Source organism: Glycine soja, chromosome 20, assembly GCF_004193775.1.
Source record: "Glycine soja cultivar W05 chromosome 20, ASM419377v2, whole genome shotgun sequence".
NCBI classification, from domain to species: domain Eukaryota; kingdom Viridiplantae; phylum Streptophyta; class Magnoliopsida; order Fabales; family Fabaceae; genus Glycine; species Glycine soja.
This window is the reverse complement of record NC_041021.1, coordinates 50479976-50493420: the sequence shown is the minus strand read 5'-3', so window position 1 is coordinate 50493420 and position 13445 is coordinate 50479976. Positions and strand designations below refer to the sequence as shown.

General features: G+C 31.4%; 2 protein-coding genes across 9 annotated transcripts; both read left to right on the top strand.

Moving 5' to 3' along the window:
- The first annotated feature begins 826 nt into the window (after positions 1–826).
- LOC114403887 (high mobility group B protein 15-like) lies at positions 827–6188 on the top strand. 6 transcript variants are annotated; one of them, XM_028367102.1, is made up of 7 exons: positions 827–946; positions 2224–2427; positions 2935–3013; positions 3537–3699; positions 3789–3914; positions 4969–5363; positions 5478–6188. In XM_028367102.1, the coding sequence occupies exons 2-7, from the start codon at positions 2258–2260 to the stop codon at positions 5802–5804; spliced, it is 1260 nt and encodes a 419-aa protein (XP_028222903.1). In that variant the 5' UTR covers positions 827–946; positions 2224–2257; the 3' UTR covers positions 5805–6188. The 6 variants fall into 6 exon arrangements, with proteins under 6 accessions (XP_028222903.1, XP_028222906.1, XP_028222904.1 ...); XM_028367105.1 differs by lacking the exon at positions 827–946 and adding an exon at positions 1066–1084; XM_028367103.1 differs by lacking the exon at positions 827–946 and adding an exon at positions 1289–1451.
- Positions 6189–9697: 3509 nt separating this feature from the next.
- On the top strand, positions 9698–12970 carry LOC114402581 (protein PHOTOSYSTEM I ASSEMBLY 2, chloroplastic-like). Of its 3 annotated transcripts, none has more exons than XM_028365209.1 (5): positions 9698–9850; positions 10010–10309; positions 10583–10675; positions 12297–12430; positions 12525–12970. In XM_028365209.1, exons 2-4 carry the CDS (start codon positions 10135–10137, stop codon positions 12425–12427), a joined length of 399 nt encoding a protein of 132 aa, XP_028221010.1. In that variant the 5' UTR covers positions 9698–9850; positions 10010–10134; the 3' UTR covers positions 12428–12430; positions 12525–12970. The 3 variants fall into 3 exon arrangements, with proteins under 3 accessions (XP_028221010.1, XP_028221008.1, XP_028221009.1); XM_028365207.1 differs by having other exon boundaries at positions 9698–9885; XM_028365208.1 differs by lacking the exon at positions 9698–9850 and having other exon boundaries at positions 9892–10309.
- The last annotated feature ends 475 nt before the right edge of the window (positions 12971–13445 follow it).

The window sequence follows — 13445 nt, the reverse complement described above, 5'->3', positions numbered from 1 at the left end:
CATTCCATTTTCTTAATATTTGTTTGTATTCTTTAAAACTATCTTTTATAAGAAATAATTATATTGAAGGTATGATCGATTGAATACTAAATACTAAAATGTACTTGAAATGTGATCAAATCTTTGAACTAAATTTTAAATTTTGATATGTCAATCCATCCTCATTATTCATCTATTTATTTATTTATTGGTTCGCCAATCAAAGAAAATATAAGAGAGTTTAGAATATTTATTTAATTTAATATAATATTTATACAACTATGCGTTCTATAATGATTTTAATTAGATTATACTTACAATATAACCGTTATACAATATAATATTAAAAATATGAGATCTTTTTCAATTAACTGGCAGAATATCTTTTTATATATTTACTAGAAATAAACTCTTTTATATGATATATATCAAGAAAAGATTGTTATTTTTTTAGTAATAGTAATATTTTGTTTGGTATAGAAAGATTGTTATTTCTTTAAAACTTACGATAAAACTGAAGGTAAATTTTATGAAAAAGATGGAGAATATTATGTGGTGAGCGTTTCACATGGCATTTCCACAAGTTGTTACAAAAGGATGCGGTTGAGGCCATTCCATTCCCTTTCAAGAATTCTATAAAAAAAAAACTAATTATTACTATTATTATGTTTTTTTTTCTTATTGATTTTACATTTAATTATATCTAGAGATGCAAAATTCACTCTGGACAAAGGCAGAATCACCCTTTCACTAGCGTGGATGAGTTGACAAGTTACGGAGGGCAAAATCGTCGTTTGGGAGGCGGGTTTAATTTTTCTTCTTCACTATCCAATTGATTCGCACCTCCGAACCTTTTTTTTTCTTTTTTTAATAACAGTGCCATATTATTCTCTTTAAAGCTTCTTTCTTGCTGTCATTTCATTTGCATGATGAGAAGATGATGATATTCCACACTCTGTTACCGTTGGTAAATTAGCCCATACATTTATTATATTATTTTATTTTATTTCTGTCTTATTCTTTTTTTATATAAAGAAAAGCTGTTATTTGACATTTCTGCTTCTGTGCCTCTGGATTTGCATCTTGTCATCATATTCTTTTTAATGTGAGCTACCGTTATATATTCTCCTATTTTATATTTTCTTCTCAATTTCTTTAATGAAATAGTATAATAACGCCAAGCAAGTTGCACAAAAAAGGTGCACGCTGTTATTGTGATGGATAATTGATAAATGATAATCTCTGCTTTATGAATTTATTTATTTTTCTTTATTTGACCTCCATTAGAGGGTGCAACAAGGACAAGAAATCGGATTTGTATTTTTCTTGGAGAAAAAAGAAAAAGAAAAGAAAAGGGAAAGTTTTTGTTATATACTTGGTATTGGATGAAGGATTGGCATCATGATGATACCAACCCCACAAATCCTTTTTACCCTGAAACAGTGTCAGATTATAGAGAAAGATCAATTAAAGTAATGACTTGTTTTATGCTCATACGTATTTATGTAAAAAATGGTTTGGTAGGCTTTTGTTAAGATATAGATAATAGATGCATACTATGCTACCAATGTCAGTGTTTAGTTATAGGCTAGATAGGTCTGTGAACAGTGCCTGCCTGGGGTTTGGGAGAGACTAGAAAGTAGAAAGGGACTTTATTACCAAAGAGACTAAAAAGGTTTCTCTTGGTTAGCCACTGTTGTTTCAAAGGCCAGAGCCCTGAGCTTTGTTTGTTTGATGGGTTCTTGCTGTTACATCCTCGGTAATCTGAGGGAATTCATGGCTGTGTCACTGCTTTCCTGTACCATAATGCCCCTTTTCTTGGGCTTTGTATCTTCCTTGTGTCTTATTGCAAGTTGTTTCACCACCACCCATTCAGCCTTTGTAGGGTGTTTCAGTCCTGAATCTGCTGCTGCACGGTGATTTTATTGCCCCCTCTCTCTCCTTTTTTTTTTTTCTTTCCTTTTTTATTTTTATTTTCATGGGACTATTTCTTTCTTCTTATCCTGTGAACTTGTCTGTTTCTTTTCATTTTTTTGTCTCCTTTCTTTTATTTGTTGTCTGCATGTAAGTAGCCATTTTCATTTCTCATTCATGTTTTTCTTTTTCATATCTACAAATGCTGCTCTGGGTGATTTCAACTTACTAATAATGTTTTTGTTCTCCCTTTGATTTCCAATTCCCCCTCTCCCCCTCTGCTGTGCTACCAAATGTTAAACTTGTTGCGTTGTTGATGGTGTGGGACAGGAAAATACTGAAGGCTGAAATTACCAAGTAGTTAATGGCGTCAACATCTTGCGTTGGTAACACTTCATTATCTATGAAAGATTCAGCTTCGAGCTATTCTGCATATCCTCTTCCTCTAGCAAAATATGAGGAGGTTGTGGACAATCCCCAGCTCTTCATGTTTACCTTGGAGAAACTTCACGCTGCTATGGGTACCAAGTTCATGTAAGCTCCCTGAATATCATTTGGCCGTAACCTACATAAGTATTTTTTTTTATTTACTTTAGAAGTGTTCATAGGGGGGTCAAAACTTTAAGGCCTCTGTAAGCTGTTAGAGAGGATGATGAGTTGGTTGGGAAATCCTTGAAATTAACTGCTAGAGCCTGTTCTTGGTTCGTTATGAAGATATGAAACATGCAAACTTGTCATGTGAAACTCCTGGCATCGTGTTCTGTAGTTCTCTGTATTGATTTTGAGATTGATATATCTGATAATATTTGATGGTTCTACCGCCTAATAATGTTAGTGGCATTCTTTGGCTTTGCCAACCAGTTTAAAATAATTCTGTTGTTAAAATGTCTGCAGTGGAGCCTCAGCTTATAGCTTTGTAGTTTTTGAAAGTATTGTCCCCTTCAGAATTAATGCCTTTTAATTGCATAACTTTGTAACTTGAAAGCATGCATCCCCAACATCTTTTTAGTTACTTCTGTGGCATTTGAAATTTTGTTGCAGGATTCCCATTGTTGGAGGAAGAGAACTAGATTTGCATCGCCTCTTTGTTGAAGTGAGTTCTCGAGGAGGGATTGCGAAGGTAAGATGTGAAGATTATAATTCTCATTATGCTGGCTTGCCTTTTCACGTCTTAAAATTGCCGTGCATGTCCAATGCCTGTGATTTGTGAACTGAAATAAGATCAAACTTCTGTTTATCAACTGTGTTTGTTTTAGTCAGAGGACAAAGAGCGGATCACTAGTTTGATTGACTGGTAAACATAAGTTTGTATGAGAACTTAATTTATTGTTGAAGAAGCATTGTATTTTTTTTATAGCTGACCCCAACCAATTGTTATTAAGCATTTTCAACAATTAATTGGTTTAATACAAATTCAACTGCTAGTGATCGGCTCTGATAGAATCATTTCCCACAAGCGGTTGAATTTGTATTAAATCAATTAATATTTCCCGGTGTTCATTGTGGTTCATTTTGTATGATGTTCTGGTAGAAAACTGTGAATTATTTTCACTATTTCACTATTCTTTTGAGCTATATAGTTTTTTTTTGTTTACTTGGTTGCAGTTGTAAAAGTTATAGTATCTGGTTAATCTGTCTTGCAGATAATTAGAGAAAGGAAATGGAAAGACGTAACTTCAGTCTTTAATTTTCCATCAACAGCTACAAATGCTTCTTTTGTGTTGCGGAAGTACTATGTTTCATTGCTCTACCATTATGAACAAATCTACTTCTTTAAAGCTCGTGAATGGGATCCTATTGCTCCTGGTATTTTCATATAAACCACATTGCTGATTAGAATTAATGTTAGGGATGGGGCCCATCTAAGATATTAGATGTTCATTTCTCTTTGACAGATGTTTCGCAGAACCAATCGACCCTGCCAGTTCCTCCTCCAAAAATGCAGTTTCAGCAGCCTTTGTCAGAAACTCAACCAGCTGTCTTTCAACTGTCAAATGTTAATGCTGCTAAATTGCCTGAAGGTCTTTGCTCTTTCTTTTTGTTGGCCCAAAACAAGATTAATTGTTAACCACAACTTACAAAGAAAAAGGAAAAAAGGGGTTAATATGGTCATGAGAATTTTTAGTCTTAGCTTCTAATACTCTTTTAGGCTATGTTTAGATTGATGGCAAATAATGGAATGGAGTAGAATGAAATGACATTGGTTGCCATGTTAGGACTGCTTTAGATTAAAATAGAATGTTAGTAACTTGATGGGATCTATTCTAATTCCATATATCTATTTTTCTTTCCCTAAGTTTGGGGATATGTGATAGACCAATTATAATTCTTACCATTTGTCCATTTTTTAAACAATAGGATGGAAATTTTACAACCTTTCACCATAAAATGTCTAAACAATGGTATAATAATTTATTCCATTCTATTCCTTTTCATCCCTTGCTATTCCATTCAACCTATTATTGGATATCCAAACAAGACTAGCCTTTCTTTCATGAAATAGTTATGCTGATCATAAGTCATACTTGAGAGCAGGTTTTGAGAGGTGGTGTAAGCAGATTAAGTGGCTAAATTTTTGTGTATGTGCCAGGTGCCACTGTATGGTTAACCAGACAAAGTAGGTCTAGTGTTTTATCTTCATTTTGGCCTTCAGGATTTATGTTCCATGACTTAATGGAAACGAGCATTGTATCAAATATCAGTGATCCTTCAAATATGTTTGGCAGTTACCTGAATCACCCATTCTTGTTTATACGGAATCACACATATTGTGCATGCTGGAAATTTCGTTTCTACCTATTTTATCATCTGAAGGATATGTTTTTATGTGCGTTCGGTGGCATAATGAGCTTGCATTTGATTGATGGCACTCGCATCAATTTGGCTATAATGTTAATTTATATGGAAGATCATTTGCAGAATTGCAATATCTTGTAAACTTCCATGTTATTATTGAAGTTGGATTTGTCTTTTTGTATGGTTTTTTGATGACCCATCAGTGATTCAATGTCTTTAACTCTCATGACTGATTGATTATTTGATAAATAGTACTGTTTATTCCCTTGTTGTCTTCAGCAATGGCAGCATCTTCGGCAGGTTCTCCAGTCATTGGGGTCATTGATGGGAAATTTGAAAGTGGGTATCTAGTTACTGTCACAATTGGTTCGGAAAAACTCAAAGGTGTGCTTTATCAAGCTCCACAAAACCCTGTATTGACAGCATCCCATCATAGTGCCTCAGCTAATAACAACAATGCTTCTGCTTCATTGGGTGTCCATCGTCGACGACGCAGGAAGAAATCAGAAATAAAAAGGAGAGATCCTGCTCATCCAAAACCTAACAGAAGTGGGTACAATTTCTTCTTTGCTGAGCAGCATGCAAGACTAAAGCTACTTCACCATGGAAAGGACAGAGAGATTAGTAGGATGATTGGTGAACTCTGGAACAAGTTAAAAGAATCAGAAAAGACGGTAAGGAATTTGTTTAACATTGTCTTTTATATAGTGCATAAGCTCATATGCATCTTTTGGTTCTTGTACCTGGGCCGTATGAATATTAATGCGCTGAGTTTGACTGGCATAAAGGTTTATCAAGAGAAGGCCATGAAGGATAAAGAGAGGTACAGAGTAGAAATGGAGGATTATCGGGAGAAACTGAAGATGGGCCCAGTTATCAGTGATGCTGTGCCGCTTCAACAACGACTTCCTGAACCAGATACTGACATGTTGGATGAAGCTGAGGGAGATTCTCCTCAAACTCCAGAGGAGAGCAGCTCTGGTGGAAGTGATTATGAAGATTATAATAAAACTGCAGAGAGAGGTTTTGATATGGATGCATTGCCTGTTATAGGAATGGGCGCAGAAACAAGTTATTTGGGTTCAGAAGAGAAGTTATCTAAGGGGGGGTTATGAGCTTCTCCAGGAGAGAGAGAGAGAGAGAGAGAGAGGTTAGCTGGCACTGATTTTTAGCAGAGATTTTCTTATGGTAATTTTAGATGCAGTGGAGATTTGAGGTAGGATTCAGGTTGCAGTGCTTACAACACAGTGCTTAACTGTGAGTTTTGTCATTTTTAATGTTTTTATTAAGGTGTTCATGTTGGCTTCATGCCATATTGCTGTTGTACATCTGGCATGCTGACATGGATGATGGATGATGGATGATGGATGATGGATGGTAACTTGTTAATTAGGCCTTTGGGAGCAGTGGACACTGGGGAGTCTGCTCTTCCTATGTTATTAGGTCCATCGAGACCTAAGAATAAAATGTTGCCTCTTTCAAAAATTTATTCTTTAGAACAGGTAAAGGGTGTTTTTGGTTTGTATTTTTAAAAATTGTTTTTAGTTTTTTTGAAAAAAATAATTTATTGAATGGGAAAAACCCAACAATCCAAGCACCTTCACTATTTCGGATGAGTCCATAAAACCCAATAGGTTTCCCTAGCAGATAAGTAGTGTCTATTTCGTAGCTTCCATTCCATAGTTGTCAACCTTAAGACAGGCAACAGGCAGCGTCTGATGATCCAAGTGCATCCCAAAGAACCTAAGAGTAAGGGCAATCATCTTTTTATGTTATTTTATACAACACTAGTATCTTTCATCTAAGATAATTAGGTAAAGTGAAATAATTTGTACTAATTAATTTTCATGTTTAGTAATGTTTGTTATGATTTTAAAATATAAAAGAATATAAAACTAATTATTTTTTCTATTTTTATTTATGAGACTTAATTATCTTTTTTAAAAAAATAAAATTTAATTACCTAATTTATTAAAATTAAGAAAAATGACTAATTTAGTTAATAGTCATAAATTTGCTTTAAATTTATATCTTTTTTGAAATCATCCTTGTTATTAATAAATTTTTCTTTTGTTTTTATGGACTTTTCTCTTTCTTCAAATTAATTAATTATCGGTACAATTAATTTGGGGTATTGTTGTCTAATAATAATTAATGTAATGTACAATATAAATTAAGTCATAAAAAAACTTCATTTTTTATTCTGATCTTATAAATAGGATCAGATATAATATTTAAACTAAAATATCACTTAAAGTTTGTACAAAAATCTGGATCATTAGATTAAATATTCCTTAAAAGTTAAAACTAGTAGGAAAATTTGGACCATTAAATTAATTTAATGGTTCAAAATGAGGGAAAGTCACTGGGACAAAAGTTACCGGATCCAAATCCATGGTCTTATGTTGGCACTCATGCCATAAAAGCCAAATAAAGAATTTTATATATTTTCAGGAACTTTTAACCGTCGAGAAAATTTGATAATAAAATTAGTTACAATTTAAGATATAAATGTAAGTATGTTATATTGTTTAAAAAAACATTAATTCAATATGAAACTTCTCTGCTCACAATAATGAATATGACTAAAAAATTTAATGATAATTATTAAATATGACTTAAAATCTAAGTATCTAACTATCTTCCTCTCTCTCTCACCCACCCACCTAAAACAAGTATTAAAACTAGCATTTAATATGATATTTATGTAAATATATAAATTGAATTTTCTTATATTTTATTCATTATTATATTTAATAACTAGAATATATGTTTATTAATTTTATGAATTTCATATTTATATATATATATATATCGAATTTTTTATTAAAAAATAAAAGAATAGTGCTTATATATTCGTTCTTTTTATTGTTTAAAAAGTATTTTATTAAAATATACTTTTTCTTCTATAATAAGAATTAGTATATTTATTAAATAATACTTAACTTACACTAAATGTATAGCATATCCTCCTTTTTAATTTAGAGTATATATTTAAAAATATTACGATGGTCCTGTTGTTTTCTAATTTCATCTTGTTTGTTTTTTTCAACAATATAAAAGTTTTTTTTTCCTATTATTAAATATTTTATTTAATAATATTAATTTAGCATTCATGTAAATATATAAATAAAATTATTGTTAATGTTAACCAACAAATTTAATAATGTCATATAATTGACTATAAAAAAATATTATTATATTTAATAAATATAATATATGTTATAAAATTTATGACTTTTCATATAATATATATATATATATATATATATATATATATATATATATATATATGTTAAGAATATATTATTAAATTAAAAATTATAATATATATATATATTATTAAATAAATGCTAAAATATGCTTTTGGTTCTTTATCTTATTTTTATGATTTATTTTGGTTATTTTTTATCTTATTTTTAAGATTTGTCATGATTTTTTTTTATCTTAAAAAGATTCGTTGGTCCTTTCTTTTAAAATTTTGGTAAATTTAGTCTTTTAGAAATAGTGATGGCTCATTCTTTTAACATGATTTTGAAATTTTTTTAATGATTAATAAACTTATTTAATTAGATTCACCTACATCTCATAATTTTTTTTTTCAAAATTAGAAAGTAAAAGTATATATTTTTTAATATAAAGTATTTATAAATTCAAAATGTTTTAAATTAATGACAAATAGAATTGCATTTTATTATAGTATATAACTTTGATAATTATTACATCATTCTATAATTTTTAACTGAATAATATTTTCATAAAACTCTTTGTTGGATTGAAAGATTTTTTCATATGTATTACATATGCAAAATTTCATATTAATCCAAAATTATTTACTATCTTATTCATATATATTAAAATAAACATAAATTTTGACACTCATAATCTTGATAATATGTGGATATAATTCAACGGTTGAATCAATAAAATTGTATTTTGACCATTTAATAATTTGGATAGATATATGGTGAATGTGTTCCAAACCCGGTTAACCAGGTCCAACTTAATATACATATAATTTAATAATAAAATAATAATTATTTTGACTCTATAAGTATAATGTGTCTACATAGCCTTAACCTTCACAACTAGATACCACTTTCGTCAAACTGTCAAAGACTTTAAGTATTGATTTGTTGTCATTCGTCCAAGTGTTCATTATAGTCATTCACCCCACTCACCATTGTTTCTCCACTGGTATGACAACAAACCACCATTTACTTTCCCTTTTCTTTATTTCGTCCCCTTTATCTTTTTCATTTTAGTTTCATTAATTTTTATTTTTAATGATTTTTTTCTTTCATTTTTGTTTATGTTATTTTTCACTTTAGCAAATTGTTGAGATTTGTTGTTTTGATTTTATGAAGCCTCCAAACTCTTTTTCTTTCATGTACACACCATTTTTTTTAATTTTCACAATATATTATTATTTTAAGCAATTGACTAGTCTATCCAATCCAATTAAGATCAGGTGGATTCAAGTTGGGTTGCTTAATAAAAAAAACATGTGAATTAAATCCAACTATTTTTCATTAGTCTAGGTCTTAAGCTAGACCAAACTTGATTAGGTCATTAACACTTCTATTCATCAATATCTTCTTTAGAAGATAGTTCTTTTTGAGGTATATATTAACACTAAATATGAACACTTCTTCTAATAGAGATTCAAACTTTTGTTCATAAGAAATCAGTCCCTTACATTGAAAATGTTTATTTTTTCTTATTTATTTATTTTTCATATTTTTTTAGTATTCTTTACAAGTGTCTTTGATAGGAAACAATCATGTTCTTAAATACTAAATGCAATTTGAATTATAATAATATTTTATAATTGAACTTGAAAATATTATTGGTTACTTCCAAAAAATGCATTAATTTAAACTATAAAAATGATTTTTCATGTTTAAAAAAATTCAAGGGACCATATTGACTACATAAAAGTTAAAGTCGTTGACCATATTAATTAAGAATTACGTTTTTGATTAATTAACCCACACAACAAGAAACCACCTCGATTAAGGTTGGGTTGGTTTAGGTTGCTTGATAAAAAAACAACAAACCAAATCCAACTCTGCTAGTTATGTTTCATTGAGCTGGGTCTTAAATTAGACTAATTTCAACCTAATCGTATTCTCGGTTCGGTCTTTGTTTCTTTATACTAGTAAGTAGCAAGTGAAGTTGAAGTTGCAGTTGCGGGTGTGTCTCATGGCGTCTGTTATTCCTCGATGTTTTTCAACTCTCTTCCTTTCCTCTGTCTCTAGCTGTGTTAATTGAAATTTATGATTTTGAAACAAAGTTTGTTTTTATCATTTGTTGTCAGGAAAGACGCAGGTGGTGAAATCCTGTCACCAAAATGAGAGCTCTGCTTCTGCTCAAAGGTGAAAGTGTGAAACCAACAAACAAACAGACAATTTTCATTCGTACCAACTGAAAGTTCTTCCTATCATGCAGGAACTCAGTGTAAAAGTTTCCAGGCGTAATTGTCTCTCGTGTTTCTGTTCAACTCTAGTTTTGATTAGTGATTGCGCCATGCCTATTTTTGTACCAAAGGCATCCGCTGTGAATGGAATGATGGATAAACCTTTGTGCAGAAATTGTTTGGGAAGTGGTGCTGTGCTTTGTAAGTTGTCATCAAATTTCTTTCTCCCTGCTTGACTCTTCTTGATTGCATTTTCTGGATTCACAAATAGGACATCATTTCCATAATATCTGGATTTACACATGCGAGTTGAATAATACCTAATCAAGCCAAGTTGTCAAATATAATGTGATTGATTGTTGGGTCAATTAAGATTGTTTCGATATTATTGCTGATGCCATATGCTGTAACCTTATCAATGTAAGACCAGTGGATGTTTCTGTTTCTTACATACCATGTTTACTTTTCATTTAGATGATATGTGTGGTGGCACAGGAAAATGGAAAGCTCTTAACAGGAAGCGAGCTAAAGATGTTTACGAATTTACTGAGTGTCCAAATTGTTATGGTATGAACTCCAGTTTCTACTTGACTCCATTTTTGTTAGCTATAAGAGGTGATGATAATGGCATGGTTTATTCGAAGCACTTTTTAAGTAGCTGTTCTGAATGGCCTTTGTTGACATGCTTTTCTGTTAGGTAACCCCATTAGTAGTTACTAGTTAGTTAGCTCTTTTTTAGTTATATTAGAGAGTTAGTCAGTTGGGGATGGGATAATTACAGAAATAAGGCATGTTGCCTATAAATTGTTGTCAGTGTTAACTAAAATCATGAACCACAAACCAACCTGGAGGCTGGAACCATGACAAGAACCAAAAGCCTGAGATAACCTCACATTGCCCTCAAGAACTTACCTGTGTAGTGTGCAAGTTTTCCAAGATTTGGTAGACTCCTTCCAAACTTGTGAGAAGAAAATAGACGATTTAAAGTGACAAAAATGTGTATTATTCTCTAGTACAATTCTTTGGTGAGAGAGCTAGAAATGAATTGCACCAATGCTCATGGTATTTGAGAGACCCTAGCATCTCCTCATTCTCTACGAGTCCAAACCTTTCCAAAAGGATAGATAAGATCCCCCCTTCTCAACCCTTTTTCTTATTATGCTGTATATAATTTTAGCCTTTAAGAAGTTCAAATTCCCACATTTCTTGGTTTTACATGTATTCAAGCCTTTATAAATCATCTTTTGTTTTGAGCTTATAAACAAGCTAGTGAAGACACAAACCTAGACGTATAAGAAACAAATGATGTTTGTAAGCTTGCATCTTGACTCGATGAGAAAAGCTTGCACATATGAGATTGAGTCCGGCTGGAAGTTTACAAACATCATTTGTTTCTCATACATGCTAGCTCATACCTTTATTAACTTGTTTTGTAAGCTCAGATTAAAGGATGATTTATAAAAAGCTTGAAAACATGTAAAACCAAGGTGGGACTTTTTCTTTCTAAAATATTCAATTATGTATACAGTATAAATAAGAAATGGGGTCAAGAGAAGGGGTTTCTTATCATTTTGGAAAGGTTTGGACTCTGAGAGGGAGGAAAGGTCAGAGTCTCTCAAATATCTAGAGCATTAGTACAAATCATTTTTGGCTGTTACCAAAGAATTTTACGAGAGAATAACACACATTTTGGTCAGTTTTCTTCATCTATTTTCTTCTCTATCTTGAATCCTGATCTAGTTCTATCATTTTCAATATACACTTATGGAGTACATTTTTTTTTCTCTTTCCTTTTGCCATATCACTAAAATTTGTTTTCTTAGTCAAGTAATGAAAATTATACCTATGTTCTTTTGCCCACTTTGCTGTTTCTTGCTTTTATGCTATGTATGGAAGTTTTTGAGTGGAGGGAAAGGATAAGTAAGGGAAATGGGGAAAGTCACTTCTTTTTGGATGTTCTCAAAATAAGGGGAAAAAAGGGGATTATTATACTGTTCTTTTTAAGTTAAAGCAGAGGGAATGGCCCTTCACCTCCTTGAAAATCTTTCCGACAAGGGTTGAGTCTCTTTTCTCATCTCTTCCCCACCCTTTTGTTTACCTTGTCCAAACATTAGAATTGTTTTTCTAGTATTGCCATGTGCAATTCACTTGGATGGTTGATCAATAATATAGTATTTATAAACTACAGGTCGAGGAAAGCTTTTCTGTCCTGTTTGTTTTGGAACTGGTTTGCCAAATAATAAAGGTCTCCTAAGGAGGCCTGAGGCACGGAAATTGCTTGATAAAATGTACAATGGACGGCTACTTCCAAACTCTTAGAAGGTGAATTTTCTTTGTCATTCTGCTTCATAAAGTCACCGATGTCTAGAATACTTATCTTTTGTTGTCATTATTCACTGTACTATATCCTTTTCAGCCGTAAATCTGAGCAAAATTGAGGCTTGCTAATGCTGCTTTTTGGCACAATGATTGGGATGATCCTCACCAATTAACATAGCCAGTGACTTCATTGGTAATCAACTTCTAGCACAGATCATGTGGAGGACTTTTTGCTTATATTTTTGGTCTGGCTTCATTCCAGAACTCTAGCCATTGCCTTAGTTATACACCTAATGACTTTCATGGTTCTGTATGAAAAAGGTCCATTGTTCGATGCCTACAATCCTCATATTCATGCAGACCCAAATGACTTACAAAATCCCATGTATAATGTAAACATTGAGCAAATACTTCCAGCAAGAGTAAATCTGTAGATGTAAATTTTCATGCAACTCGTGTACACCTAAGAGGTATTAAATCCTTAAAGATGTGCAATAGTTTACAAAATTATAAAGTATGTCATGAATAATATTTTGCTGTTTACTCTGGCTTGTGACAATGGCATTTAAGTGAGCTCGAAATTGGAGTTGTCTTCTATACTTTTAATTCTCACTGTAAACTTGAAAAATTATAATTACACAAATAAAGTGGGTCAATTTAACATAATAATTTACATTTTCCATCAACCCATTATATTCAAACTCAAATGGAATAAAATTACTAAAATAATAAATCTCTCCCAAATAGTTTACTTCATTTGCCAAATAAATTACAAAATAATTTTATACACGGTGTTAGTAAAACGGTCACATTATTTTTCTTACGGTTCCAAGATGTCATAAACTAACTTCAATGATCTAATTACAAATTTTTTAAAAGATCAAGAAGCCAATTATAATTTTTTTATAGTTTAGGAGTCTAACTAAAAAATCATAAAAAGTTTAAGGACTTAATGATGTATTAAACTTACTTATTATGATAATTATATTTTTGATAACTTCATTTATACACATAATTT

Excerpts from the sequence above, each read along its gene's own strand:
- LOC114403887 (XM_028367102.1), top strand. The coding sequence starts at position 2,258 with ATGGCGTCAACATCTTGCGTTGGTAACACTTCATTATCTATGAAAGAT. Across the intron at positions 3,014-3,536 it reads CTCGAGGAGGGATTGCGAAG|ATAATTAGAGAAAGGAAATG; the intron begins GTAAGATGTGAA and ends TCTGTCTTGCAG. Across the intron at positions 3,700-3,788 it reads ATGGGATCCTATTGCTCCTG|ATGTTTCGCAGAACCAATCG; the intron begins GTATTTTCATAT and ends TCTCTTTGACAG.
- LOC114402581 (XM_028365209.1), top strand. The coding sequence starts at position 10,135 with ATGCAGGAACTCAGTGTAAAAGTTTCCAGGCGTAATTGTCTCTCGTGT. Across the intron at positions 10,310-10,582 it reads GGGAAGTGGTGCTGTGCTTT|ATGATATGTGTGGTGGCACA; the intron begins GTAAGTTGTCAT and ends CTTTTCATTTAG. Across the intron at positions 10,676-12,296 it reads TGAGTGTCCAAATTGTTATG|GTCGAGGAAAGCTTTTCTGT; the intron begins GTATGAACTCCA and ends TATAAACTACAG.